At 53.9% G+C, this 24,583-nt stretch overlaps 5 protein-coding genes across 6 annotated transcripts in view; 2 read left to right on the top strand and 3 right to left on the bottom strand.

Moving 5' to 3' along the window:
- The first annotated feature begins 6 nt into the window (after positions 1–6).
- RHBDL1 (rhomboid, veinlet-like 1 (Drosophila)) lies at positions 7–2,312 on the top strand. Of its 2 annotated transcripts, XM_006897465.1 has the most exons (8): positions 7–90; positions 401–562; positions 745–969; positions 1,038–1,186; positions 1,364–1,476; positions 1,573–1,673; positions 1,765–1,825; positions 1,911–2,312. In XM_006897465.1, exons 1-8 carry the CDS (start codon positions 52–54, stop codon positions 2,180–2,182), a joined length of 1,122 nt encoding a protein of 373 aa, XP_006897527.1. In that variant the 5' UTR covers positions 7–51; the 3' UTR covers positions 2,183–2,312. The 2 variants fall into 2 exon arrangements, with proteins under 2 accessions (XP_006897527.1, XP_006897528.1); XM_006897466.1 differs by lacking the exon at positions 745–969 and having other exon boundaries at positions 52–90; positions 1,911–2,182.
- A 1,393-nt stretch (positions 2,313–3,705) lies between these two features.
- STUB1 (STIP1 homology and U-box containing protein 1, E3 ubiquitin protein ligase) lies at positions 3,706–5,647 on the top strand. Its single transcript, XM_006897464.1, has 7 exons — positions 3,706–3,963; positions 4,344–4,542; positions 4,619–4,784; positions 4,959–5,046; positions 5,201–5,257; positions 5,329–5,445; positions 5,522–5,647. Exons 1-7 carry the CDS (start codon positions 3,805–3,807, stop codon positions 5,645–5,647), a joined length of 912 nt encoding a protein of 303 aa, XP_006897526.1. The 5' UTR covers positions 3,706–3,804.
- Positions 5,648–5,960: 313 nt separating this feature from the next.
- On the bottom strand, positions 5,961–7,464 carry JMJD8 (jumonji domain containing 8). Its single transcript, XM_006897510.1, has 9 exons — positions 7,370–7,464; positions 7,197–7,295; positions 6,998–7,046; positions 6,828–6,924; positions 6,689–6,757; positions 6,478–6,597; positions 6,332–6,399; positions 6,119–6,253; positions 5,961–6,041 (listed from the first exon to the last, which is right to left on the bottom strand). Exons 1-9 carry the CDS (start codon positions 7,462–7,464, stop codon positions 5,961–5,963), a joined length of 813 nt encoding a protein of 270 aa, XP_006897572.1.
- A 409-nt stretch (positions 7,465–7,873) lies between these two features.
- On the bottom strand, positions 7,874–11,550 carry WDR24 (WD repeat domain 24). The gene is made up of 9 exons (XM_006897463.1): positions 11,075–11,550; positions 10,517–10,694; positions 9,660–10,332; positions 9,366–9,484; positions 9,155–9,276; positions 8,964–9,068; positions 8,396–8,736; positions 8,131–8,315; positions 7,874–8,042 (listed from the first exon to the last, which is right to left on the bottom strand). Exons 1-9 carry the CDS (start codon positions 11,547–11,549, stop codon positions 7,874–7,876), a joined length of 2,367 nt encoding a protein of 788 aa, XP_006897525.1. The 5' UTR covers position 11,550.
- Positions 11,551–18,062: 6,512 nt separating this feature from the next.
- Positions 18,063–24,583, bottom strand: part of FBXL16 (F-box and leucine-rich repeat protein 16) — a 9,154-nt gene continuing 2,633 nt past the window's right edge. Inside the window, exons 3-6 of the mRNA XM_006897462.1 lie at positions 19,261–19,769; positions 18,815–18,899; positions 18,416–18,479; positions 18,063–18,211 (exon numbers count right to left, since the gene is read on the bottom strand). Coding sequence (XP_006897524.1) covers positions 18,063–18,211; positions 18,416–18,479; positions 18,815–18,899; positions 19,261–19,769 — 807 coding nt within the window. The remainder of the gene's footprint in view (positions 18,212–18,415; positions 18,480–18,814; positions 18,900–19,260; positions 19,770–24,583) is intronic.

Genomic DNA, 24,583 nt, shown 5'->3' with positions numbered 1-24,583 from the left:
GCAGAGCAGCCCCTCCGGCCGCGGCCGCCCACCGGCCCCCGGCCCGGCTCTATGGACAGGAGCTCGCTGCTGCAGCTCATCCAGGAGCAGGTGCGTGCGTGCGTGCGGTGCCCGAGTCCCCGGTGCCCCCGCCCCTCTATGCGCGACCTTGGTTGGCCCTGTGCCTGGGACCCCAGGGGAGGGCGGTGGGCAGCGGGACTGGAAAGGGCGCCATGCTGTATCCCATGCAGACTCCTCTGGGCAGGAGGGTAAGAACGAGGGAGGAGATCTTTGGTGCCCCTTGGGACGGCTGGGGCCTCTGGGCCAAGGGTGCCTGCTTTCACGTTTGCCTGGCCCAGCCCCCTGGATGAGGGACTGAATCCGAGCTCAGGCTTCTGCCGGCCGGCCTTCCAACCTCCAGCAGTTGGACCCTGAGAACACCGGCTTCATTGGCGCTGATACTTTCGCTGGCCTGGTACACAGCCATGAGCTGCCTCTGGACCCTGCCAAGCTGGACATGCTGGTGGCCTTGGCCCAGAGCAATGAGCGGGGCCAAGTTTGCTATCAGGAGCTGGTGGACCTGGTCAGTGTCACAGGGGAAAGTGAGAGGGGGTAGTTTTGCAGCACAACACCTGGGTGGAGAGGGTGGGCAGGTTTCCACTCATGTCCCTCCACACCCCTGGGGAAGTGTGCGGTTGTAGGGGCTGGATGGCATGGCCACGAGGGGTCGTTGGTTCCCAGGCCTAGGCTCAACTCCGCCCCTAGGTCAGCAGCAAGCGCTCCAGCAGCTTCAAGCGGGCCATTGCCAATGGCCAGCGGGCTCTGCCTCGGGACGGGCTGCCGGATGAGCCTGGCCTGGGCGTCTACAAGCGGTTCGTGCGCTACGTGGCCTACGAGATCCTCCCCTGTGAGGTGGACCGCCGCTGGTACTTCTACCGGCACCGCAGCTGCCCACCCCCTGTGTTCATGGTCTCAGTCACCCTCGCCCAGGTGAGTGCCGCCTGCGCCCCGGCCACCCCCACACCTGGCTTTGCCTCGACTGACCCACATTTCCCCAGATCATCGTGTTCCTGTGTTATGGTGCGAGGCTCAACAAGTGGGTGCTGCAGACCTACCATCCCGAGTACATGAAGAGTCCCCTGGTCTATCACCCTGGGCACCGCGCCCGAGCCTGGCGCTTCCTCACATACATGTTCATGCACGTTGGGTGAGTGATGATAGCTCCACAGCCGGACTGGTCCAGAGGCTGGGTCTGCACCCTGCTGTGAACGTGAGGGAGGCTGGGACACTGCCCCTCACCCCGCCCCTCAGGTCCATACCCCGCCCCCTCAGACACACCCTTCAGGTCTATGCTCCGCCCTCATGCCCCGCCCCGCTGCTACAGCCTGGAGCAGCTGGGGTTCAACGCACTCCTGCAGCTGATGATCGGGGTACCCCTAGAGATGGTGCACGGCCTGCTCCGAATCAGCCTGCTCTATTTGGCCGGCGTGTTGGCAGGTGAGGCAGGTGTGCGCCCCGCTCACTCCTTCCCTCCACCCTACCCCATGCCGGCTGTCGGTCCCTGCCCTCACTGTTCCCTCTGCTCTCATACAGGCTCCCTGACTGTCTCCATCACCGATATGCGGGCTCCTGTGGTGGGAGGCTCTGGCGGGGTCTATGCCCTCTGCTCGGCACACCTGGCCAATGTTGTCATGGTAATGGAGCTGCCAGGCTGGGTGGGGGTGCTGTGTGGGCATTGTGGGGGGGGGGGCCAGGCCTTCCTCACAGCTCTGTCTGCCCCACCAGAACTGGGCCGGGATGCGGTGTCCCTACAAACTTCTGAGGATGGTGCTGGCCTTAGTGTGCAGTGAGTAGGGGGCCGGGCGCGGTCGGGCGGGGACCCCATCCCGCGGCCTGGGCGCTTCCCATAGTGCCTCCCACTTCCTCTGCAGTGAGTTCTGAGGTGGGCCGGGCCGTGTGGCTACGTTTCTCCCCACCACTGCCAGCCTCAGGCCCACAGCCCAGCTTCATGGCGCACCTGGCAGGTGCGGTGGTGGGCGTGAGCATGGGCCTGACTATCCTGCGGAGCTACGAGGAGCGCCTAGGGGACCAGTGTGGCTGGTGGGTGGTGCTCCTCGCCTACGGCACCTTCTTGATCTTTGCCATCTTCTGGAATATCTTCGCCTACGACTTACTGGGCGCCCACGTGCCCTCGCCACCTTGATGGGCCAGGTGAAGGTTTTGGATGCGGGCACTGCTCTGCTGGGTAGGGCCAAGGCGTGGGGTGCGGCTGCCAGCGGGCTGCATGTGCACTCTCTGGAAATGTACATATGAAAGCAATTTCTCCGCTTGGGGGGAGGTTTACCCCATGACCCTACCAAGCCCGGGCAAGCCTTACACCAGCCTGACTGCCCCCTCCCAGGCCTAAGGAGGTGGGGCTGGAATCGAGGTGTCCCGAGTGAGGCCCAGAGAAAAGTCTTGCTCCCCACTCCATGATTTGCAGTCTGAGCCTTTTTGGAGAATGAATAAATATTTTACACAAGATCTGGTGTCCACCTGGTTGTCCGCGCGGCTTCCTGCCTTGGTAGCTGCTAGGCAGGGAATGTGGGACCATACAGTGAGAAGGATGTGGTATGTATCACCTGGGGAGAAAGTTGTGGTCTAGTAGGCAGGTGTGTGCTCACCATGCATTTATTGAGATCCGATGGTACTGGTCTAGATCGCTATCCAGTCATCCCATTACCCACGTTCCCAAGTCAGAGGTGCAGGCCCTCCCACTAACCAGGCCAGTCGGTGTGGCTCGGTGGCATTTACGCAGAGGGCCGAGGCTGGGCAGCAGGTCTGGGCACAGTGCTGTCTTCACACGGTGTGTGATCCAAGGCCCTGAGGAATGGGCTGGTGAGCAGCAGAGGGAGTTTGGGCCCAGAAGCCTTCTCTAGGCATCACCAGTTGGGCCCTGGACGCCCTCCTGCCCCTGATATCCCCCTACCCTGGCTCAGAGGTGGGGCATACTCTTGCACCTGTCCCAGTTAGTGCCTTGGTGTCCAGAAAGAGACCTACACAAGGATGCCCCGCCCCAGTGAGACCCGCCCTTCAATGTAGCCCCGCCCCGCTGAGGTCACGCCTCCACACCAGAATCCTCACCGCAAGCCTCTGGCCAGCAGCCGCTGCAGCACGTCTCCCGTCTCGTGCTTCACTGCCCGGTCCCCGGTGGTCGCGAGCACACTTCTCTCGGTATTTGAGAGAGGGAGCTGACGAAGCTTCTCTGCTCCAAGCCCCCTACACCTGTCATCGATCTGGCCTCCAGCCAGGTCTGAGGATCCGCGCGCGCCCACAGCTCCCCGTGACACGACAGGATGGCGGGCCTGGGGCTTAGTCTCAGCCTCGTAGCTCATCGGTGCCCGCCATATTCGCGAGACCTCCCCGGAGGGGGCGGGGCATCTTCCGGTGCAGGCGGGACCAGCGGCTGGAGGCGGTGCTCTTCTGGGACCGAGGGCTGGGCGGGGTGTCGCCGAATGCCGGGGCGGATGCAGCCGAACCCTGTCGGGAGCGGGCCTCAAGAGGAGCAGCGTAAAGTCGGGGAGGCGGACCACAGAGAATAGGACCAGTTTGTAGCTCTGTTGCTGCGCTACCCGCCCGGTCACATAGGCCCGGGGACCCACGCACGGCCACGCCCCCCTCACGTTTCGCTCTTCGGCTCCGCCCCGCGCAGCCGGAAGTTCCGGTGGGCTATAGCTCTACCGGGCCCGAGCGGATCTCGGGCTCCGGCTGCGGGTCTGCCTTCGAGTGCGGGAACGTCCGGGCGCGAAGCCCGAAAGCAGAGCCCAGGCCGTCCCGCGCGGCGCCATGAAAGGCAAGGAGGAGAAGGAGGGCGGCGCGCGGCTGGGCGCTGGCGGCGGGAGCCCCGAGAAGAGCCCGAGCGCGCAAGAGCTCAAGGAGCAGGGCAACCGGCTTTTCGTGGGTCGCAAGTACCCAGAGGCGGCGGCCTGCTACGGGCGCGCCATCGTGAGTGCGCGGGGCGGGGAGGGGGCGGGACCCTGGCGCTCTGCCCCAGCGCCCCTTCAGTAAGAGGGGCCTCATTCGGTGGAGTTGTGTCTTAAGGGGGCCACGGCTTCGAGGCTCAGGGTTGGCTGCCGGATAAGGGGGGGTGAGGTGCATGGTCGGTATACACGATCAAGGAGTCAGGGCCTGAAGTCGGGGATCTTCACACAGGTCCAGGGAGGTGCTTCGCCAGGCAGAACTCCATACTCCGGAAGCTGTGGCACTCCTTGGCTTTTAACTACTGAATCTTTACTGAATTAAGTTCAAAGCTAGGACAGAGCCTGGGACGTTGCAGTGCCAGCGTCCCCAGACCCTCACTCTGGCTGACCTGGTTTGGTCCCTAGACCCGGAACCCGCTGGTGGCAGTGTACTACACCAACCGGGCACTCTGCTATCTGAAGATGCAGCAGCATGAGCAGGCCCTAGCCGACTGCCGGCGTGCCCTGGAGCTGGACGGCCAGTCTGTAAAGGCGCACTTTTTTCTGGGGCAGTGCCAGCTTGAGATGGAGAGCTATGACGAGGCCATTGCCAACCTGCAGCGAGGTGGGCTGAGGACACAAAGGGCAGAGAGGGATTAGCCTGGGGCTGGCGAGCAAGTGACGAGAGCTGCTTTTCCTAGCATACAACCTGGCCAAGGAGCAGCGGCTCAATTTTGGTGATGACATCCCCAGTGCATTGCGCATTGCCAAGAAGAAGAGGTGGAATAGCATCGAGGAGAGACGGATCCACCAGGAGAGTGAGCTGCATGCTTACCTCACAAGGCTCATCCTGGCTGAGCGGGAGAGGTAGGCTGTGCGAGATTGCTTGCCTCCATCCCCAATCACTCACTCTTTGCTTGGGTCTTAATCACAAGTGTTTATTGGAGAACAAGGATATGGGGTCCTAAGTGTTTGTCCTGAGGCTGGAGTGGGGTCCCACAGCTTCTGGTCAGCCCCATCTGACAAGCTCCTTTCCCTCAGGGAGCTGGAAGTGTGTCAGCGGAATCTTGAAGGTGATAAGGATGATAGCCATGTCCGGGCTCAGCAAGCCTGCATTGAGGCCAAGCACGTGAGCACCTAAGCCAACATCGAGCTGTGCCTGTGTGTGATTGCACTTGGGGAAATGTCTGGCCACCTCAGTCAACAATGGGTGATGTGTGTGCCTGCCCAAGGGGACAGGTTGGGTGTGTGGCCTTCCAGTCTAGTTGTTTGTTCCTATGCAGGACAAATACTTAGCCGACATGGATGAGCTTTTCTCACAGGTGGATGAGAAGAGAAAGGTGAGGAACCTGGCTGTCCTGGGGATGTGGGTGCTTCCCTTCCTGTCCCTGACCTTCCCTCTGTGCTACAGAAGCGAGACATCCCTGACTACCTGTGCGGTAAAATCAGCTTTGAATTGATGCGGGAACCGTGTATCACACCCAGCGGTATCACTTATGACCGCAAGGACATCGAAGAGCACCTGCAGGTGAGATTGAGGATGGCGGGGACAGGTCTACTCAGCCCTACACCCCACAAACGCCCTAATTCTGCTGTTCCTGCAGCGTGTGGGTCACTTTGACCCCGTGACGAGGAGCCCACTTACCCAGGAACAGCTCATCCCCAACCTGGCCATGAAGGAGGTCATTGATGCATTCATCTCTGAGAATGGCTGGGTGGAGGACTACTGAGGTTGCAATCGGAGAACCACTGGCCTTGCCTGCCCAGGGACAGCAGCCTCAGCTCTTGTACATAGTTTGTGTCCCCAGATCCTTTCTCCATGCCCCACTCTGTTCCATTGTTCTGCTGTTGGGTTCTGGACTGCTCCCACTCAGCGTGGCCCTGGCTGGGTCATGAGCCTCCTAAATATTCCCTCCTAGGCTTAAAACAGCAGTGAGGGGCGGAGGCTTGGGGCTGACCCTGCTGCCACTGCCCCTATAATAAATCTATGAGCACTTCCCCGGGGTGTGCACATGTGTGGAGGGGCTGGGTCTACAGCCTCTGCTACCCCAGGAAAGTAGAGATGAAGACACTGGTTTCCAGGTTGAGGGTTGCATGCCACCAGCGGTCAGGGAAATACAGCATCTGGTGGGAAGAGAGGGCAGGGGTTAGTGGAGAAGCACATGGCTTTCCCTGTTAACCCAATCCAGCTCACCACAGACCTCCCCAGGGTGGATGGTACACTCCAGGGGCCGCTCAGAGGCCTGGAGGGTAGGGTACATGTCCTGGAGCCAGGCCAGCGTGGTCTTGTTGGGATGAAACTCAGGTGTCTTCTCAGGGGGGTACAGGAACCAGCGCTAGGGGTAGGAGCAGCAAGGTCATATTCAGACCAAGGTCACCATGCCCCCCATCCTCAACTCCCAGCCTAAGCTGACCTTTCGGCCATAGATCACTTCTGAGAACCCAGGTCCATGCCAGTGGAAGGGCACACCGGAACCAGCTCCTGCAGTGTCAGAAGCACTGGTGACCACACCTGTCCCCCGTCCCCACACATAAATCCCTGGCCCCATGGGATGCCTACCTGCAATTCCAAAGCTGTAAGCAGGGGTGGTGCCCAACAAGCCAAAGGGGGGTGGGGAGTAGTGGCGGAAGAGAGGTGCCCATTCAGTGAAATTGTTGTCCCCGAAGAAGTACAGCGTATCTGACAACCGAAGGGATACAAAGGGGCTGGAGTCTTGGCACTAAGGCCTTCTAAGTGTCCCGGACTTCACCACCACCCGGGCAGGGCTCACCATTGCCCAGGGAGGATGGGTCCTGGGGGCGCAGCAGCTGCTCCACATAATCTTGTAAGGGCAGGTCCACTGCAAAAGAAGGATTATCAGGACTAGCTGGTCCTGCCTCCAGCTGGCACTGCAAGATGAGGCAGCTCACCTTTCTGGTAGGAGTAGGTGTTGGCTGTGCTCAGCCGGACTACCCTGTCCCCAAACAAAGCCAGCAATCTTTCGCGGGAGCACAGGGTCTGGAACTTCTGTGGGGCGGGGAGAGAGCTCAGCAGCCAGGCCTAGCATCAAACTGCCAAAGGGGACAATGAGAGCACTCACCGCGTTGTCCGTGAGTCCCTGCAAGATGACAGGTCTGAAGAAGGCGTAGCTAGAAAGAAAACCAAATCGGGTCTGGGTCAGCTCCAACGAGAGCGTGGGAGGTGGTGCTGGGAGGGAAGGGGCCGGGTGCGGGCACGCCACCAGCGGTTAACGGAGATTGGAGCTCAGGCACTGGCTCAGCTGCAGACCGAACACGTACCGCTGCACGAATTCGGCATAGGTGAGGTCGGCGCGGCGCTCCACGGTGCAGCGCTCCTCCTCGGCCACGGCCGACGGCGGCTCCGGCCCGCCCAGCTGCCTGCAGACAAGGCCGAGTCAGGCCCTCCACTGCCCGCTGGTGCCCACCGCCCCACCCCGCGCTCCGCCGCTCACCAACCCCCGTCGGCCGCCTGCCCGAAGCCAGGTCTTCCCAGGTCCGTCAGTGTCCAAAGCGCCAGAAGCAGCACACGGCTTGCCTCTCGCCCCATGACGTTCCGGCGACTATCGGCGTCCGGCCCGCCACCGCACGGCCTGCCGGGAAGCCGGCTCTGCAGCACGCAAGCCCACTATTGGCTGAGAGACTTGTGGCAACCCGTGTGCGCTGCACGGCTCCCGGAAGTTTCCGCCCCCCCCTCCCAGGAGGCGGGCAAAGCCTCCGAGAGCCGCTACTTGCACCAGCACCAGTCGGTTACCCAGGCGACATGCCCCACCCCCCACCCCCCGACATCCCCAGCCCGCAGGAGTTGGCAGGCTAACGGGCGGCTCAGTGGCGCGTTTGGGCAACAGGGAGCCCAGACAGTCTTATTTGCTTTATTAAGGTTAAGTCCCAGCCCCTTCCTGGGCACAAAGTCTAAGCAGGGAGCATCATTCCACGCAGGCGATTCCCCAAAGTCGGCTTCAGGAGTACTCGCAGAGGTGGCCGCAGCCGGCGGGACAGTGGGAGCTGCCCTCCAGCCACTTCATGATATGCTGCAGGTGACCTCCATGGCTGCAGCCCTGGCACCAGACGAACAAGCCCTTGACTACATGATGGCAGACAGCACACATGCTGGCACAGCGGTGGCACCTAGGGACAGGAGGCTCGCTCAGTGGAGTTGGAGAATTACCAGGGCCCACCTCACACTTGCTGCCCACCTGCTGCACCGCAGCCCCACCTGCCACAGACCCAGCCCCGGCCACTCATAGGCCGCTTGCAGTGACTGCAGTTGACATGAAGGGAGGTGGAGGCCTGGTTGAGACAGCTGATGGCTCGACTAGTGCTTAGTTTGACCACTTCATTGGACACATTCCAGAGGCGGAAGCGCTGCAGCAAGTCAATGTAGGACGTGTACCAGTGCTCCTGGCAGGTGGGGAGAGGCTGGAGGTCAGGACTTTAAAAATGCCCCGGAGTGCCGGCAGGGTGAGGTGGTAGGTGAATACCTGGGCCTGCTCGTCGATGTCCTTGCGCACACGCTCCCCCAGAACAATGAGTACCGACACAGCCATCTGCACATCGCCCTGCTCAGCATAAAAGTGCAGCATGTCACGCACCAGGCTGCTGAAGAAGTCAGGCGGCAGGCGGTTGTCATAGAGGGCATGAGAGACTGAGATGAGTGAGAACGAAGAGTCCACTGGTGCCAATGATGCCGCATCTGCCTCACTGCCACTCACGTGTGGCGAGTCAGCCTTGTCTTGCAAGTGCTCAGGTCCTGGAGGTGTGTCCACGATCTCATGGCGCAGTGGGAAGGCCTCCTGGGGCAGCACGTATTCCGGCTCCTCAGCTACCCCGCATGGAACAAAGTCAGAGGGTCATCCCAGCCCCCGCTGCACCCCAGGTTCATGGCTCTAGGCTTGCCTCTGTTAGGGCCTCTTTCCCACCCCACTCAAGACGCACTCCCAGGTCCAGGCTCTGCCCACAGCCTCACCTCTCAGTCTAGCCCCACCTTTACCCTACCTCTGGGTCCTGCCCACAGCCCTGTGCCCCCTCCTCTTCCTCCACCCTACTCACGGTGTGTGTGGTCTGGGTCTAGAAGGTAGAGTTCCTCCTCGTCACCCTCCACATCACCCAGTAGGTAGTCAGCCGGAACATCGCTGCCCTCGGTCTCCTCATTGTCTGCCCAAGGTGGGGAGGGAGCAGCATTGGAGGGCGGTCCTCAGTAGACTACCTCGCCCTGCCCAGGTCAGCGCCCTCACCCCTACCCTCGTTGGTGATAAGTGTGGCCGAGGAGTCTAGCAGAACAGTGTCACTCCGAGCGTCGCCCTTGCTGCGGTCCAACCAGGTCTCATTACCAAGTCCAGGGGCCATTTCCTTTAGGTTGAAGCTGGAGGCAGGGGGAGTCGCTCGTGGTGGGCAGGGCCTGTACAGTTCAGGCCCATCCCACCCACTGGAAGTATCTACCCCCACCATTACCTGTTCATAAGTGGCAGGCCACAGGTGCTCCCCTTCCCCACGCTATGGTTAAGGTTAGTGCAGGACACCAGGCCCGGGCTGCAGTAGATGATCCGCAGCATCGTCCATGTCTGAGCCACCTGCGGGTGGGCACCAGTCACCCGCAGAGCCCTAAGCACAGCTTCCCTGTTCAAACCCCCAGAACCCAAACTGTCCATGTTAAGCTGCCTGGGGAAAAGAGGAATCTTGTCCACAGGGCAGCAGAGGGGGATGGGAGCCTGAATTCATGATTACCCTATTTACCAGGTCCCTCACCTGGTTGCGGCCCAGCTCCCGAGCCACCTTGGCATTGTGGTCACAGAGTTCAGCCAGCGGCCGGCCAGTCAGGGCATACCGCTGGGCTGTGTCCACAAACCAGCTTATACCACTGCCTGAAGCGTCCGTCTCGAAGACACTGAGGGCGCTGGAGGCCAGTCCTGCAAAGGGCTCAGTGGAGTCTGTCTTACGCTTGAAAAAAATAGGGTGGCGCCGGTCACCTGCGTAGGGCTTGCGTCCCGACTCAGAGGCAACCAAACTCTCCTTGGCAGCAAAGGCCAAGTCTCCAAAGAGGCCATAGCAGAGGCCCTCAGGGTTGGCACGCTCAACAGGCTGGCTGGCATCTCGGAAAAGGTGCTGGCACAGTGTGCTGTCCTTGGAGCCGGACAGTAGGAAGGATGGGTCATGTGGGTGGCGCCAGGCAATGCCCGTGGTGACGTCCCGGTGTTCCTCGAACATGGCGGCTGGCACAAAGGGCCGGCGTACGTCCCACACATAGATGTTGTGGTCTACCATCATAGAGCAGGTGGCCAGGTGATGGCGGCACTCAGGCCGCCACTTGACTCGGGCTACTGAAGCGATGGTCTGCACACAGTGCACCTCCTTGGCTCGGGGTGTGGTCACGTCCCAGACCTTCACCATCTTGTCCCGTCCGCCAGTGGCCAGCCAGCCCCTGAAGGAGTCCCATCAACACCTTAACATCCTCTCTTGTGGACCTGACTCCCTCTGTATCCCACATCTGAGAACTCTACATCCTGTTCGTCTCCCCAGTGCCCCACCCCTGTACCACACCTGCCCTCTGGTGAGCCCTCCTCCAATACCACACCTGTCATCAGGTGCCCCACTCTACTCCACACCTGTCCTCGGGGTGCCAGTCACAGCAGAAGACAGGTCCATTGTGGGCAGTGAACATCCTCTCACAGCGGTCAGGTCGCCGGATGTCCCAGAGTTGCACATTGCCATTCTCGAAGGTGGAGGCAAAGGTGAAGTAGTCCTTGATGCTGAACTGCACATCTCGGACACTCTCAGACTGGCCTGTGGGGGGACCAGCCGTTAAGGGGAGCAGGAGTTGGTGGGCAGCCAGACATTGCCTGGAGGAAAGGGACTTCAGCCAAGCCTGGGAATGACTGAGGACCCATTTTCCACAGCCCAGGGAGTGGAGTGGATACCTCCAAACACTGCTTGGGGAGAAGGCTCATGTGGCAAAATGACGGCCCAGGCAAGATGTAGACACTGGACTCATGACCTGCAAGAATGCTGCCAAGACCTCAGCACCCAGTCCCTCACACTTCAACACCTCATTCTGCCCCAGAGGTCTAGGTTCTCCTCCTAGCTCTAGCTCATGATGAACCCCAACTCCAGAAAGCCCTCAATGTGCATCTGAGGGCATGCATGTGGCACTCTTGGCCCCTCACCTGAGAATGTGCTGACAGAGTCCTTCCTGCGCAGGTCAAAGCACTTCATGAAGCCATCCTGGGAGCCGCTGAGCAGCATGTAGGACTCCGTGGGGTGGAAGCAGACCTTGTTGACTGTGCGCTTGTGCTCCGTGAACAGCTGGTCCTGCTTGTTGCGAGAGGGTCGGCCCAGGTTCCAAGTGACCACCACACCATTAGTGGCTGCCGTAGCCAGGAGGTTCTCATCCATCTGGTGCCAGACCACGTCTGCACAGCTCAGGTTGAGCGAGGGCTTGCGGCCCACACGCAGGTTCAGCTTCTCTACGAACTGCTCTTCCTCAATGGCGTAGACTTTGAAGATGCTGCGGCCAGCTACCACCACCTGAGCAGCGTCCCGGCACACGCTGATGGCATTGGCCGGCGCGTCCAGGTGGCAGTGCATAGTGCGGCCTGTCAGCACGCTGCCACCCGTGGTTACACGGGACATCTTCTCCATGGCTGCAATGCCCGAGTGGGTATGCTGGTTAGACTTAAGATAGCTGGTTCGGGGCTGTCCACACGTACTCAGAGTCCAACAGGCAAGTTCAAATTCAAGTGTAGTTGGTCTAGCCCATCACTCAGCTACCTGATGCCATAGAGTCCCTAGGGCTAGCCTGTCCATGTATGACATCTGGGGAGCCGCAACCAGCTCAGTCCTGGTTTTTAGGCCACTTCTCTAGTCCGCACCAGTCAAGCTGTGGGGACACTGACCTGACCCCTCAGTCAGTTAAAACCCAGCAGTCTGTGCCGCACCGCTGGGCAGGGAAATGGAGTGGCTCCCGCGTCTACACTGAGGCGGAGGAGCAACAAGTGGGGAATGGCAGAAGGATTAGAGGAGCCCTAAAGACCCAGGCGACAGAGGCACTGAAGGAACTCGAGGTACGAGCGGTTTCAGGAGCGTGAGGACTCTGGAGCGCTGGCGGGACGGAAGGCAGAAGAAACGCGGGCGGCGCAGAGGTTCCGACGATGCGAGGGAGGGGGGACAGTGAAACTGGACCCAGAGCATCCGGGAAAGCCTTAATCTCCGCTGGTCCATCAAGCCATTTACTAAAAGAAGGCTCCGAATCACCGCACCGGAAGTAGTCCATGTGTTTCCCCACCCTCGCCGGAAGTGGTCCGTTGCTCGCGTGCCCCGTCAGAAGCAAAAGGGGATTGTCGCCAACACCACAAAAGTTCCGGTTGTGCTGCTCTCTTGGGGAGCACATATGCTTAAACGGTACAGAGAAGATTAGCATGGCCCCTGTACAAGAATGACACGCAAATCCGTGTACCGTTCCATACTTTTTTTAGATACTAACCTTTTAAATGGATGCCTTTTAGGGAGCTCTAATGGCCTAGTTGTAAGAAACTGCAGTGCAATATCGAAGGCAAGCGATTCGAATCGAACAGCAGCTCTGCGGGAGAAGAATGCGCACTGTCCTCCCATGCGATTAACTGCCTGCCTCAGAAAACGTGCTGTAGGGTCGGTTCCGACTTGATTGTACTCTCAACAACCACAGCCTTTTAAAATAATGCATTTTTAGTAAGAAAGCTACCATTTAATAATGAATGTTAGCAGTTGATTGACCTAATATTTGTAAATGGTCTTTTTAGGCAGGAAAAATTATGTAAGGCAGTGTTTGAAATTAGGGGAAGGGAATTTTTTTTTAACTGTATAATGACGGCACATAACAACAACAATAATGCCCCTCAAGTTATGGCAATGTACCTTGCTTGTGCTGCCGAATTTCCAAAGTGTACCATTTTTTAAAACTGTGCTTCAACTAAATAGAAAATAGTTATATTACTGATTTGAAACTTTGCCATTCATGCTGCTGTGCACATTAGGCTAAGTATTCCACTTGGAAAGCATGAGTGTCTAGCCCTTTGGTATTTGCCATTTCTGAGAAATTTATTGGCAGTTCAGTATTAGTTTCTTTAACTATCAGCTTATTTTTTATTTTTTTTTTGTTTGTTTGTTTTTATTTTTGTGTGTGAGTGTACCGTCAAATCAGATCTGACTGGTACAGGAGGAGATTGTCCCTCCTGTTCCCGGCAGAGCATCTGGTGGATTCGAACCGTGTGCCTCTGGGATTGTAGTTGCAGCTCCTTGCCACTAGGCCACCAGAGCTCCCCAATCAGCTTATTTTTTAAAGTATACCTTTTGAAATAATTAATGATTTGTTTGGCATTATAGGGAACAAAATGGTGCTAAGCATTTTTAAATGGTTACATGGGCTGACTGTAAGTCTTCATTTAATGATTTGTATTAAGAGCATAGAATGGATGTGAGACCCATGGTAGAGAGGAATGGGTTTGGCCAAGTAGATCTTTGATGGCCATAAGCTATCATTTAGTTGGAAGCTTTTGAAGAAAAAGTGAAAAGATCATTCTGTTGCATTCCCCTATATGATTTTAAGAGAATAACAAATCTCAAACCCTACATATGGCTTGTATTGAACGTTACTTTTGTATTAAAGATTATTAAACATAGGGTGCAGTTATGGAAGCAGCCCTTGCAGTGGCGGTTTGGGTGTCCTAGCCTTAGTGAAGAGCTGTCTGGATGCCCCAGTTTTGCCTCAGCTTATTTGTTTTAACTCTGTCATTTATACCAGTAAGAAGCCCTACTGACATAGTAGATTAAGAATGGAATTGCTAGCCAAAAAGATGATATTTTCTCAAAGATGACAGCTTTGGAGACCCTTTGGGTCAACTCTACCCTGTCTAGTAGCATACCTGAGTTGGAATTCTCTGAGAAGAATGTCTATTTGAGCTTTATTGACTATGTAAAGGCATTTGACTATGTGGGTCATAGCAAATTATGATGAACATTGGGAAGAATGGGAATCCCAGAAATCTTAATTATGTTCATACAAAACCTATATACCTAGAGCAAGAAGTTGCTCTATACCTAGAGCAAGAAGTTGTTGTCCAAACAGAGCAAAGGAACATTGCATGGTTTAAAATTAAGAAATATGTGCACCAGGCTGTGTCCTTTCTCCATACCTATTCCATTTGTATGCTAAGCAAATCATTCAAGACCCTGGACTCTATGAAAAAAGAATGTGGCTTTGAGGATCTGAGGAAGACTCACAAACAAACTGTGTTATGCAGATGACACAACCTTACTTGGTGAAAGTGAGGAGAACTTAAAGTGCTTGTTGCAGAAGATTAAAGACTACAGCCTTCAACCTTGATGACATCTAAGCATCACATCAAGAAAACAAAATCCTCACTATTGGACTGATAAGCAGCAGTAAGATAGATGAAAAAAGATTGGAATAGTCACCTATTTCATTTTACCTACATCCATAGTCAATGTCCTTGTTACCAGTAGTCAGGAAATCAGCATATTTCATTGGGAAAGTCTGCTGTCAGAGACCTCAATTACTGAGGAGCAATGAAATCTATTTGAGGACTAAGGTGTGTCTGATTCAGGCCATGATCTTTTCAATTACTTGCTATACATCTGAGAACTGGACATTGAATAAGGATGACAGAAGATGAATTGATGACTTTGAGTTGTTGTATTGGAGAAGAGTGCTGAATATCCCATGGACTGCCAAAATAACACACAGATATGTCTTGGAGAAAGTGAATCCAGAGTGCTCCTTGGAGGCAAGGATAGCTAAGCTTCATTTCACATAATTTGAGCATAATAGGACAAGCTATTCCTTGAAAAGAGAGATCATTCTTGGAAAGGTGGAGGGTCAGCGAAAGAAAGGAAAATCCCTAAGGAGATGGATTGACACAGTGACTGCAACAATGGGCTCCAAGTGTGTCAGGATGATGAGGATGGCATAGGATAAGACAGGGTTCAGATCTGCTGTTCATAGGGCTGTTCTGCGTCGTACATGATTCAGTGGCACCTCACAACAACCATTACATTTGTGGCAGTGGTGTTGGTAAATTTAATGCCAATATTCCTCCTTTTTCATTTTAAATTGTGATTTGAGTGAAAAGTTTACAAAGCTAATGTGTTTTCCTTTCAACTATTCATATATACGTTTTGGTTTATGACATTAATCACAATACTCACAATGTAACTGAACTCTTCCAGCACCCTACTTGTGGTTCTCTTTTCCATTCATCCTTTATCCACTCATTCATGACTTCTGAGATTTCTGCATAGAGGCTGTTCTTTTGCCTTTATTCATCCTTTGTCAGTATGCATCCTTGAAATTTCTCTTTTTCAAGCAAAACCCATCTTCCTTCAATCTTCCCCAAATCAACCCCTCTCCAGGACCTTAGGAACAACCTTCTAACTGCTCTGCCTGGACCCACCTTGCCCTTTATCACTCTTCCCTTAATCTCTCCATCCACCTGGCTCTCACTGTGCTCCTGGTCCACTTCCTCCATCTTCTGCCATATTCTTCCTGCTTCCCTGTGCACCAGGCCCAGCACATGCCTTCCTGCCTCATGGCCACTATACCTGCTATTCCTACATCATGCTTCTCCCTGGTACTCCTTAAAGCTGAGCTTAAGTTTCCCCTTCTCAGTGGTCGTTCTGGCCACTCCTGTCACTGTCCCCTCATTGCACATCACAACCTGCTCCTTTGTATACTGGCTATCATCTGTTAAAATCGTGAACTCCAAAAGTTGAAATTCCAACAAGTTGGAGTGTACCTCAGTCTCCCCCAGACTTTCAGGACCTGCCGTAAGAACCTATTTGCATGACTCCTTGAATCAGTCAGTCACCTTCTGCCTGCTTTCTATTCTCTGCTGAGGATGAGACCTTGAGGTGCTGTGTGATCTTTCAAGAATTTCTTGCTCCTCTCTTAGCATCAAGGAGATCTGGTGGCATGGTGAATTAAGGCACTGACTCACCACAAGCTGCACTGTGGGAGAAAGATGGGCCTTAGGAATGGGCCTAACCCAGTGGAATGACCCCAAATCAGAAATTACTTGATGGCAGTGGGTTAGTTTGGGTTTTCATTAGCTTCAGTTACTTTCTGTTATCCATGTGTAGAGAGGGCTCTTATTGCCTGGAGATCGTTTTAAGTGTCTGGGAGGACTGAGGTTAAATGTTGGGCTGCTCACCTGAAGGGGATTCAAACCCACAAGCTAGCCCCACCCACAGGAGAAAGAGGAGACTGTCTGCTCTGTAAAACTTTGCAACCTCAGAGGACCTGTGAGGTTATCTGTTCTACAGGATCAGAACCAAGTCAGTAGCATTGGGATGAGCTTTTCATTTCTGGGTTACCTCTCTCTGCATTCCCCATTTGACAGAGAGAGAGAAAGAGAGAATGTGTGTATGTGTATAAAACTCGAGGTGAGAGCTGACACTCCATCCTTCTTGGGCTGCTGGCCTAGAAACCACTCAGACACGTGTTTTTACAACATTTTTAATATATATTTTTATAAACAGGTCACGTGATAAAATAGCACAAGAAACACTTACCAAATATAAGATTATATCTTCCGCATATACAGGAGAATGAGGTCGTTATGTACAATAAGAAAATGATTTCAGGGGTTGGTTGGTTTTGTGGGGTTTTTTTTCCTCTCTCCCCTTAATTTTTAAAATTCTTTTTCCTCCTTACAGTCGTTGGAAATATCACAGCTTCAGTTGCATTAATACTTTGGACAAGGGACAGCTCCCGCTCTCCCCACTAGGGGCGGTGGAGAGGCGGGGCTGAAGAACCTGGCTCCTGACCACTCCAACCCTGGAGGCTCTGGCTGGGCGCTCCAAAGGGCAGGAAAATCTTTGGGCTGTTGAAGCGTTTCTGTACTTCAACAGCATCTCTCTCGCTCACTCTTTCTCTTTCTCTCTCTCTCACTCTCTGGCTCTCTGGAAACTGGTTACGCTCTTCCAACCAGGTTGTGGGGGTTTTGGGGGTGTGGGGAGTGTGGGAAGTGTATCTCTTGGAGCTCAAGGATGGGATGGAAAGGGGTCCCAGCCCCCTCCTCAGTAATTGCCAAGATGTGCCAGCATCCCTTCCAAGTGTCTTGGAAACGGACAGAACATGGCCAAAGCCCATTTGGGCAGGCAGAGGATTGGGAAGCTGGGAGGGATGGGGGGCGGGGGGGGGGCTAGCTATGAGCTTCTGGAAGGTCGGGGTCGCTGGCTGGTTCTGTTTCTCCTGCTTTGGCTGGAGGCCCCACTTCTCTAAACTCCAGGTGAAGCCCTGGTACTGAGAGGCCTGGGCGATCAGAATCCAGGGGCTGAAGTGTGGGGTCAGTCGGGACTGTTTCCTCGGCCCACGGTCCCTGAAGTATCAGCCCCAAGTCAGGTCTCTTTCATGGCTGGAGGCGCTGGCTGGACTGATACTGTTAATTCCCAGGTCATGACTACTCAGCCAGCTTGCCACTCTCTCTCTCAGCTCAAATCTGCCCATTTTGGCCAGGGCCCAAAGACAGGAAGGCTAGGGATGGGATGGTGGGAGGAGGGAGGCCCGCTCAGGCCATGCCAGCCTGGCGTGTGGAGAGGGGGATAAGCTTGGGCTCCTCAGGGGGCCATGGCTTTGGCGCCTGTAAATCCCTGGCACTCCTCGGAGGGTTCCAGGCGCAGTGGAAAAAGGCGGAAGCTCGGAGGCCCTTTAGGGGGGGCCGTGTCCTGGGAAACCCAGCCCCCTCGGTCTCCGGGGAACCTACCCAGGATGGAGGCGCAGCGGGGAGACAGAGCACGGGGTGTTTGTTGGAGGGGGAAGGCAGTATGGGCGGCGTCTGGTGAGCTCAAAGCGCGCCCCCAGGGCCAACCCCGGCCCCTCAGGGGGTGGGCGAGTGATGGCGGCGGCGGTGGCATGGGGGAGGGCGGGCGTGCAGTGCGGGCACGTGGGGGCATGCACAAGGTCCCCGAGTGTGCGTGCGTGCGTGGGGCTGGCCCCGCCGCCCCTCTCTGCCCAGGACGGGGCCTGGAGAGGCATGTAGAAGGCGGGGCATGGGGCGGGGTTCCCCCGAGTGCAGGACCAGGAGATGGGGCTCAGGGGGCCCCACGCCCCCACCCAGAACATGGCCAGCTTCCCGAGATGGGGGCGGGCGGGGCCCCACGCTACTCGATGACGAGGCAGCGGGGCAGGTGTTGTGAGAAGTACTTGAAGAGCTCAGGCGTTGCCCCAGGGCAGTTGGTCAGCTCCAGCTCCTCCAGCTCTTGCAGCTGTACCAGGCCTGACAGCCCCGTGGTGGTCAGCAGTGGGCAACCTGTTGGCGGGCGGGCAGGGTCAGCTGAGACTGGGTGGAACCAGGGGCGGGGTGGGGACTTGGGGGCTGAGCCTGAAAGAAACAGGCAGGGACAGAGGGTAGGGCTGAGCCTGAAGAGCTGAGAGACCCTGAGACCTTGTCAGTCTGCACAAGTATGAATTTGCATGAGACACCCCGTTGTTGGTGTACGGACTACAGTCTCACCTGCCAGAGACAAGAGCCGCAAACTCCTCATGGCCAGCAGGTGCTTCAGTCCGAAGTCCTGCACCTAGGTGAGAAAAGAGGGAGTTTCTGCTTCAGCCAGGGGGGACCCCCTCAAGAAACCTCCCCACTCTTCCCTGCCTCTGGGTTCAGATCGTAGTCCTATGAGATGGGCAGAAGGTGAGGCTAATAAGGGGCCTTCCTTATCCCCCTAACCCACACAGGCCTGGAGGCAGCTAGGGAGTGCCAGACAGAAGTCCCGTTGGAGGAGTCGCTGGCTGCGGAAGGATACTAGATTTCCCTAGCGTGAATGAGCAAGGGAGCACGTCAGCAGAGTGTCCTGCTGGCTCTACCTACTGTCTTCATGTCCCCCAGATCCTCCCCACTTTATGGAGGCGGTACCTGGCAGCACCATCGCAGGTAGAGGCTACGGAGGGACGACATGGTGGACAAGTAGCTGAGACCAGTGTCTGTGATGCGAACGCACCTGTGGGTGGACCAGATAGGGCACTGCCAGAGGACACCGACCACACCTCTAGCTCTGTCCCTCTTTCTCCTGACCGCCCCTGACGTGAATTCTTCCCCTGACCGCCCCACAATAGCTCTTCCCTTTTCATAGTCCATCCCAGGTATGGCCCACCCCCCGTCCTGAGCCAAGGACCACCAATTCAGCCCACTCTTGCTAGAACCCTGCGCACTAGTCCCAGGCCATCTGCTAGATAACCCCGCCCATACAGCATGCCCCGACCAGGCCCCACCCCCGAGCTGGTCACGGCCCCGCCCACTCTACGCTGAGCTCGGCGTGCACGGCACAGGCACTGCCTCCTTCACACGTGTGTGCGGCGCACCTGTCAAGTACGAGCTCCTCCAGCCGGTGCAGGTCGCAGGCCACGTACTCAAGCGCCATGTCGGTGATGCGCGGGCACCAAGAGAGATCGAGGCTGCGCAGTTTGCGCAGGTTCTCGGCCACAAGCTCCACGCCATCGTCGGTGACCTTGGAGCAGCCCGAGAGGCTGAGCGCTGTGAGGTTGGGCAAGCTGTGCACCACGTTGACCACGCCGTGGTTGGTGATCTCCCAGCAGGACAGCAGGCGCAGTGTGTGCGTGCTGTGGCCCTGGCGCGCCGTGAAATAAGCCAGCGCCGTGTCCGTCACGTGGTAGGCCTGCAGGCTCAGCTCGGCCAGGTTGGGCAGTAGCTGCGAAATGGCTGCGATGGCGTCGTCTGCCACGTTGATGCAGTCGCTCACGCTCAGCGAGGTGATGCGTGCGCTCAGGCTGGACCACAGCCCCGCCTCGGTGAAGTCGTTGCAGCCAGACAGCTCCAGTCGGACCACACCCTGCATCTGCTCCAGCATGACCTGTGAGCGGGTGGGCGATGGCGTCAGGGGGACAGAAAGCCTTAATCTCTCTTTCCCCTCTCCATGCGGCTTGATTTCCCCAGGGGAGTGCGCCCCCTAGTGCCCATGAGGCTGAAGGAGCCAGAAAGAGCCGACTACGAGTAGTCTCTAGTCTCGCAGTAGATGTTCTAAGTGTTTATGTGGAGCTGACCTCTGAGCCTTCGCAGTGCTAGACCCCAAAGGGCCCTGGTGGCGCGGTGGGTAAAGGCTAGGCTGCTAACCAGAAGAGAAGCTCTGTGGAACAAAAGACCTGGAAATAATCTCTCGACCCAAGCTCAAACTTACTACTGTCCATTCAGGACCTACTCACAGCTGACCTTACAGCGGGTTTTCTGCGACTGTACATCACAGAGAGGGGACTGCCCATCTTTTTCTGCGGGAGCCTCTGATGGATTCAAACCTTCAGCGAAGTGCTGCTTTGGGTTAGCAGCATAATTCCACCAGAGGCCTCCCCCCATAAAAACGGTTGTTGTTGTAATCAAGTCACTATGACTCATAGCAACCCTATGAACAACTGATAAAAATCCTGCCATCTTCACGATCTCTGATATACCATTGGTAGCAGTTACCATCTCGTTGAGGGTCTTTTTCTCTGACCATGATGTCCAACCATGAGGTCTTTTTTTCAAGGATTAGCTGCACCTAACAACATGACCAAAGCATGTGAGCTTCATTATCCTTCTCTCCAGGGAGCATTCTGGTTGCAATTTCTCCAAGACAAGTTTGTTCTTTTGGTCATCCATAGGATGGGTTGTTGTTTTTATTGCATACCATTAAGTCGGAACTAGCCCATAGATGACCCGCTGATGGGTTTTCAGAGGTAGTTAATTGCAAGGGAGGAGACTGCCCATGTTTCTGCAGTTCAAGCTGGTGGATTCGAACCACACGCCTTCAAGACTGCAGTGCAGCTCTTGCCACTAAGCCATCAGAGCTCCCTATGGGACAGGTTTTGTTGTTGTTGTTGTTAGGTGCCATCAAGTCGAGTATAACTCTTAGCGACCCTATGAACAAAAGATGTGAACTCTGCTCTATCCTGTGCCATCCTTACACTTCCTGACACACAAGAGCCCACTGTAGCAGTCACCATGTCAGTCCATCTAGTTGAGGGTCTTCCTCTCCTTTGCTGCCCTTCCACCCTTCCCAGCATCATGTCCTTCTCCAAGGAACAGCACCTTCTAGCAACATGCCCAAAGTATGTGAGGCAAAGGCTCATCATTCTTGCCTCTAAAGAGCACTCCAGCTATATGTACCCTGTCCAAGATATAAGTTTGTTCTCTTTGCCATCCACAGGGTGTTCAGTGCTATTCTCCAACATCATAGCTCAAAGGCGTTAATTCTGTCATCCTTAGTCATTGTCCAAGTCTCAGATGCATAGCAAGTAATTCAGAAAGACCATGGCCTGAATCAGATACACCTTAGTCCTCAAACTGCATAATTTCTCCCCAACAATTTGGAGAAGTCCCTAACTGCAGATTTTCCTATTGCAATGTGTCTCCTTATTTCCTGACTGCTTAGTACCAAGGATGTTAATTGTGGATCCTAGCAAGGTGAAGTTGTTGACAGTTTCAATCTCCTCTCCATCTATCATGACACTGCCTATGGGGGGTCCAGTGATAAGAATCTTTGTTTTCTTGACATTGAGATGCAGTCCATTACTGAAGGCTGAATTAATTGATCTGCAACAAGTGCCTCAAATCCTCCTTATTTTCAGCAAGCAAGATTGTGTTATCTGCATAACATGGTTATTGATGAGTTTCCCTCCAATCCTGATGCCACACTCCTCCTCATAAAGTCCGGCTTCAGCAATACTATAACCAAAAGGCATAGACTCTTCTGCCATCCTTAGTCATTATCCAGCTTGCAAGTAATTGTAAAGACCATAGCTTGAATCAGATGCAACTAAGTCTTTGCTTTTCAGCACTTTGAAGATGTCCCTGATGCCAGATTTTCCCAATGTTTCACATATTTTTTTAATTTCTTGAATGTTGGTACCAAGAGTATTGATTGTAGATTTAAGTAAGATGAAATCATGAATAGTTTCAATGTTTTCTCCTTCTATCACTGAGTTAATCCATCTCATCCAGGGTCTTCCTCTCCTGCGCTGTCCCTCCACCGTCCCAAGCATGATGTCCCTCTCCAACGACTGGTCCCTCCCTGTAACATGCTCAAAATATGTTAGATGGAGCTTCAGAATTCATGCCTCTCAGGAGCAGCCTTGTTTCACCCTCTCCAGGATGAATCTGTTCTCCTAGCAGTCCATAGAATATCCAATACTCTTATCCAGCACAACTCAAAAGCATCAATTCTCCTTCTGTCATCTGTAGTCATTGTTCAGCTTTCTGATGCATAACAAGTAATTGTAGACCATGGTCTGGATCATGTGCACCTTAGACTTCAAACTGACATTGTTGCTCTTTAGAACTCTTGAGAGGTCCCTGGCAGCAGATTTTCCCAATGCAATTAATCTTTTCATTTCCTGGCTGCTGGTATGAATGTTGATTATGGAGCCAAACAAACTGAAGCTGTAAACAATCTCAATCTTTTCACCATCTATCATGGTGCTGCCAATCAGCCTAGTGGATAGAATCTTTGTTTTCTTGATATTGAGCTTCAATCAATATTGAAGGCTGCAGTCCTTGACCTTCTGCTGCAAATGCCTCAGGTCCTCCTCAGTTTCGGCAAGAAAGGTTGTGTCATTTTTATATCGCAGTATGTGTCATCTGCATAACACAGGTTGTTGATGACTGTTTCTCCAATTCCTCCTCATAAAGTCCAACCTCCTGGATGATCTATTCTGCATATATATTGAAACGGTATGGAGATAGGATGCATCCCTGGTATACACCTTTCCTGATTTTTGAACATGCAGTGTTTCTTTGCACTTTTCTGATGAATGTCTCCTGGTAAAAGTACAGGTTTTGCATATGCACAATCAAGTGTTCTGGGATTCCTATTCTTCTCAGAGTCAGCCACAGTTTGTTGGGACCCACACAGACAAATATCTCTACATAGTCAGTGAAACATAGATAGACATTCCTCTGATGCTTTCCGCTTTCAGCCAAGATCCATCTAACATTGGCTATAATATCCCTAGAGCCACGGGCTCTTCTAAACCCAGCCTGCACAGATGGCAGGTTTTTTGGTTTATTTTTTTTTTATAAATTTCAGCAGGATCTTGCTTGAATGTGATATTAATGATATTATTCAATAATTTCTTCACTCTGTGAGGTCACCTTTCTTTTTTTGGAATGGGAAAAATATGGATCTCCTCCAGTCAGTTGGCCAGGTGGTTGTCCTCCAGATTTCTTGCCACAACTTGGTGAGTATGATCACAATTAAGTGTTCTAGGCTTCTCATTCTTCTCAGTATTAAGCCATAATTTGTTGTGATCCACACAGTCAAATGCCTTTGCATACATAGTCAATGAAACACAGATAGACATCCTTCTGGTATTTTCTGCTTTCAGCCAAGATCCATCTGACATCAGCAGTGATATCCCTGGTGCCACAGCCTCTTCTAAACTCAATTTGAATTTCTGGCAGTTCTCTCTTGTACTATTCTAGTAGATTTTCTTTTTAATTATTCATTCATTTATTGTTGCACATTTTCCCTCCCCCTTGTTCCCCTCTCCCCCAGTTCACTTTGCAATGCATCTTTTGTTCAAATTGTGGTCATATGTATAATATGTTGTTGTTATATGCCGTCAAGTTGCCTGCAATTCATAGCGACCCTATGTACAACAGCCCAAAACCCTCCTCTTTCCTGTGCCAATCTCACTGTCTCTGACACACCTACCCAATTACCCCAGTCACTGAATCAATCCACCTCATAAAGGGTCTTCCTCTCCTGCACTGTCCCTCCACCCTCCTAAGCATGACATTCTTCTCCAACAACTGGTCCCTCCTTGCAACATGTCCAAAGTATGTCAGACAAAGCTTTAGAATACTTGCCTCCAAGGAGCAGCCTGGTTTAACCCTCTCCAGGATGAATCTGTTTGTTCTCTTAGCAGTCCATGGTATAGTCAATACTCTTTTCCAGCACCACAGCTCAATTCTCATCAAAGGCATCAATTCTCCTTCTATCCTCCCTCCCTAAACATTGTCCAGGTCTCTGATACATAGCAAATGATTGCAAAGACCATGGCCTGTATCAGATGCACCTTATTCTCCAGAGTGACGCCATTGTTCTTCCCCCATCTTATCTATTTCACTCAGTGTAATGTTTTCCAGGCTCACTCATGTTGTATAATGTTTTATGAGTTTCTTTTCCTTGCAAGTTGTGTAATATATTATTGTTTGAATGTACCATGTTTTTTCTATTCATTGATTTGTTAATGGGCATTTGAGTTGCTGCTATCTCTTCGCTATTGTGAATCACACAGCAATAAACGTCCTAAGCATACATCCGTTTGAGTCGTGACTCTGGTTTATTTACAGTTTATTCCCAGTAGTGGAATCCCTGAATCAAATGGTATTTCTATTTCCAACTTTTTTGAGGAAGCTCCAGACTGCCTTCCATAGTGAATAAGAGTTCCAATCTCTCCCCAACCTCATCAGCATTTGTTGTTTGCTGCACTATTGAACTTCACTATTGTTGCTGGAGTATTCTAGTAGTGTTAAAACAATCTTCAAAAAAACGTTTCTTTTGGCGAGCTCTGGTGGCCTAGTGGCAGGAAGCTGCACTGCAATCCTGCAGGTCTGTGGTTCAAATCCACCAGATGCTCTGCTGAAGAAGGAGGAACAATCTCCTCCTGTACCAGTCAGATCTGATTTGAC

The sequence above is a fragment of the Elephantulus edwardii genome, unplaced genomic scaffold, assembly GCF_000299155.1.
Source record: "Elephantulus edwardii isolate Elephantulus edwardi_28Jun2011 unplaced genomic scaffold, EleEdw1.0 scaffold00209, whole genome shotgun sequence".
Classification (NCBI taxonomy): Eukaryota; Metazoa; Chordata; class Mammalia; order Macroscelidea; family Macroscelididae; genus Elephantulus; species Elephantulus edwardii.
Note: the sequence above shows the minus strand (reverse complement) of the source record. Positions and strands in the feature narration are given on the sequence as shown.

Bases quoted from the DNA above. Each gene is read 5' to 3' on its own strand.
- WDR24 (XM_006897463.1), bottom strand. From the start codon at position 11,549: ATGGAGAAGATGTCCCGTGTAACCACGGGTGGCAGCGTGCTGACAGGC. The intron at 9,277-9,365 runs GTAATGGTGGGG...CCCTGCCTCCAG, and splicing joins GGCCTGCCACTTATGAACAG to CTTCAACCTAAAGGAAATGG. The intron at 8,043-8,130 runs GTGGGGCTGCGG...TCCTGTCCCTAG, and splicing joins CGGGGCTGGGTCTGTGGCAG to GTGCCACCGCTGTGCCAGCA.
- STUB1 (XM_006897464.1), top strand. From the start codon at position 3,805: ATGAAAGGCAAGGAGGAGAAGGAGGGCGGCGCGCGGCTGGGCGCTGGC. The intron at 4,543-4,618 runs GTGGGCTGAGGA...TGCTTTTCCTAG, and splicing joins CATTGCCAACCTGCAGCGAG to CATACAACCTGGCCAAGGAG. The intron at 4,785-4,958 runs GTAGGCTGTGCG...CCTTTCCCTCAG, and splicing joins ATCCTGGCTGAGCGGGAGAG to GGAGCTGGAAGTGTGTCAGC.
- RHBDL1 (XM_006897465.1), top strand. From the start codon at position 52: ATGGACAGGAGCTCGCTGCTGCAGCTCATCCAGGAGCAG. The intron at 563-744 runs GTCAGTGTCACA...CTCCGCCCCTAG, and splicing joins ATCAGGAGCTGGTGGACCTG to GTCAGCAGCAAGCGCTCCAG. The intron at 1,477-1,572 runs GTGAGGCAGGTG...GCTCTCATACAG, and splicing joins TTTGGCCGGCGTGTTGGCAG to GCTCCCTGACTGTCTCCATC.
- JMJD8 (XM_006897510.1), bottom strand. From the start codon at position 7,464: ATGGGGCGAGAGGCAAGCCGTGTGCTGCTTCTGGCGCTTTGGACACTG. The intron at 6,598-6,688 runs GTGAGCCCTGCC...TTCGGTTGTCAG, and splicing joins CCCATCCTCCCTGGGCAATG to ATACGCTGTACTTCTTCGGG. The intron at 6,042-6,118 runs GTCTGTGGTGAG...TCTTCCCACCAG, and splicing joins GTACCATCCACCCTGGGGAG to ATGCTGTATTTCCCTGACCG.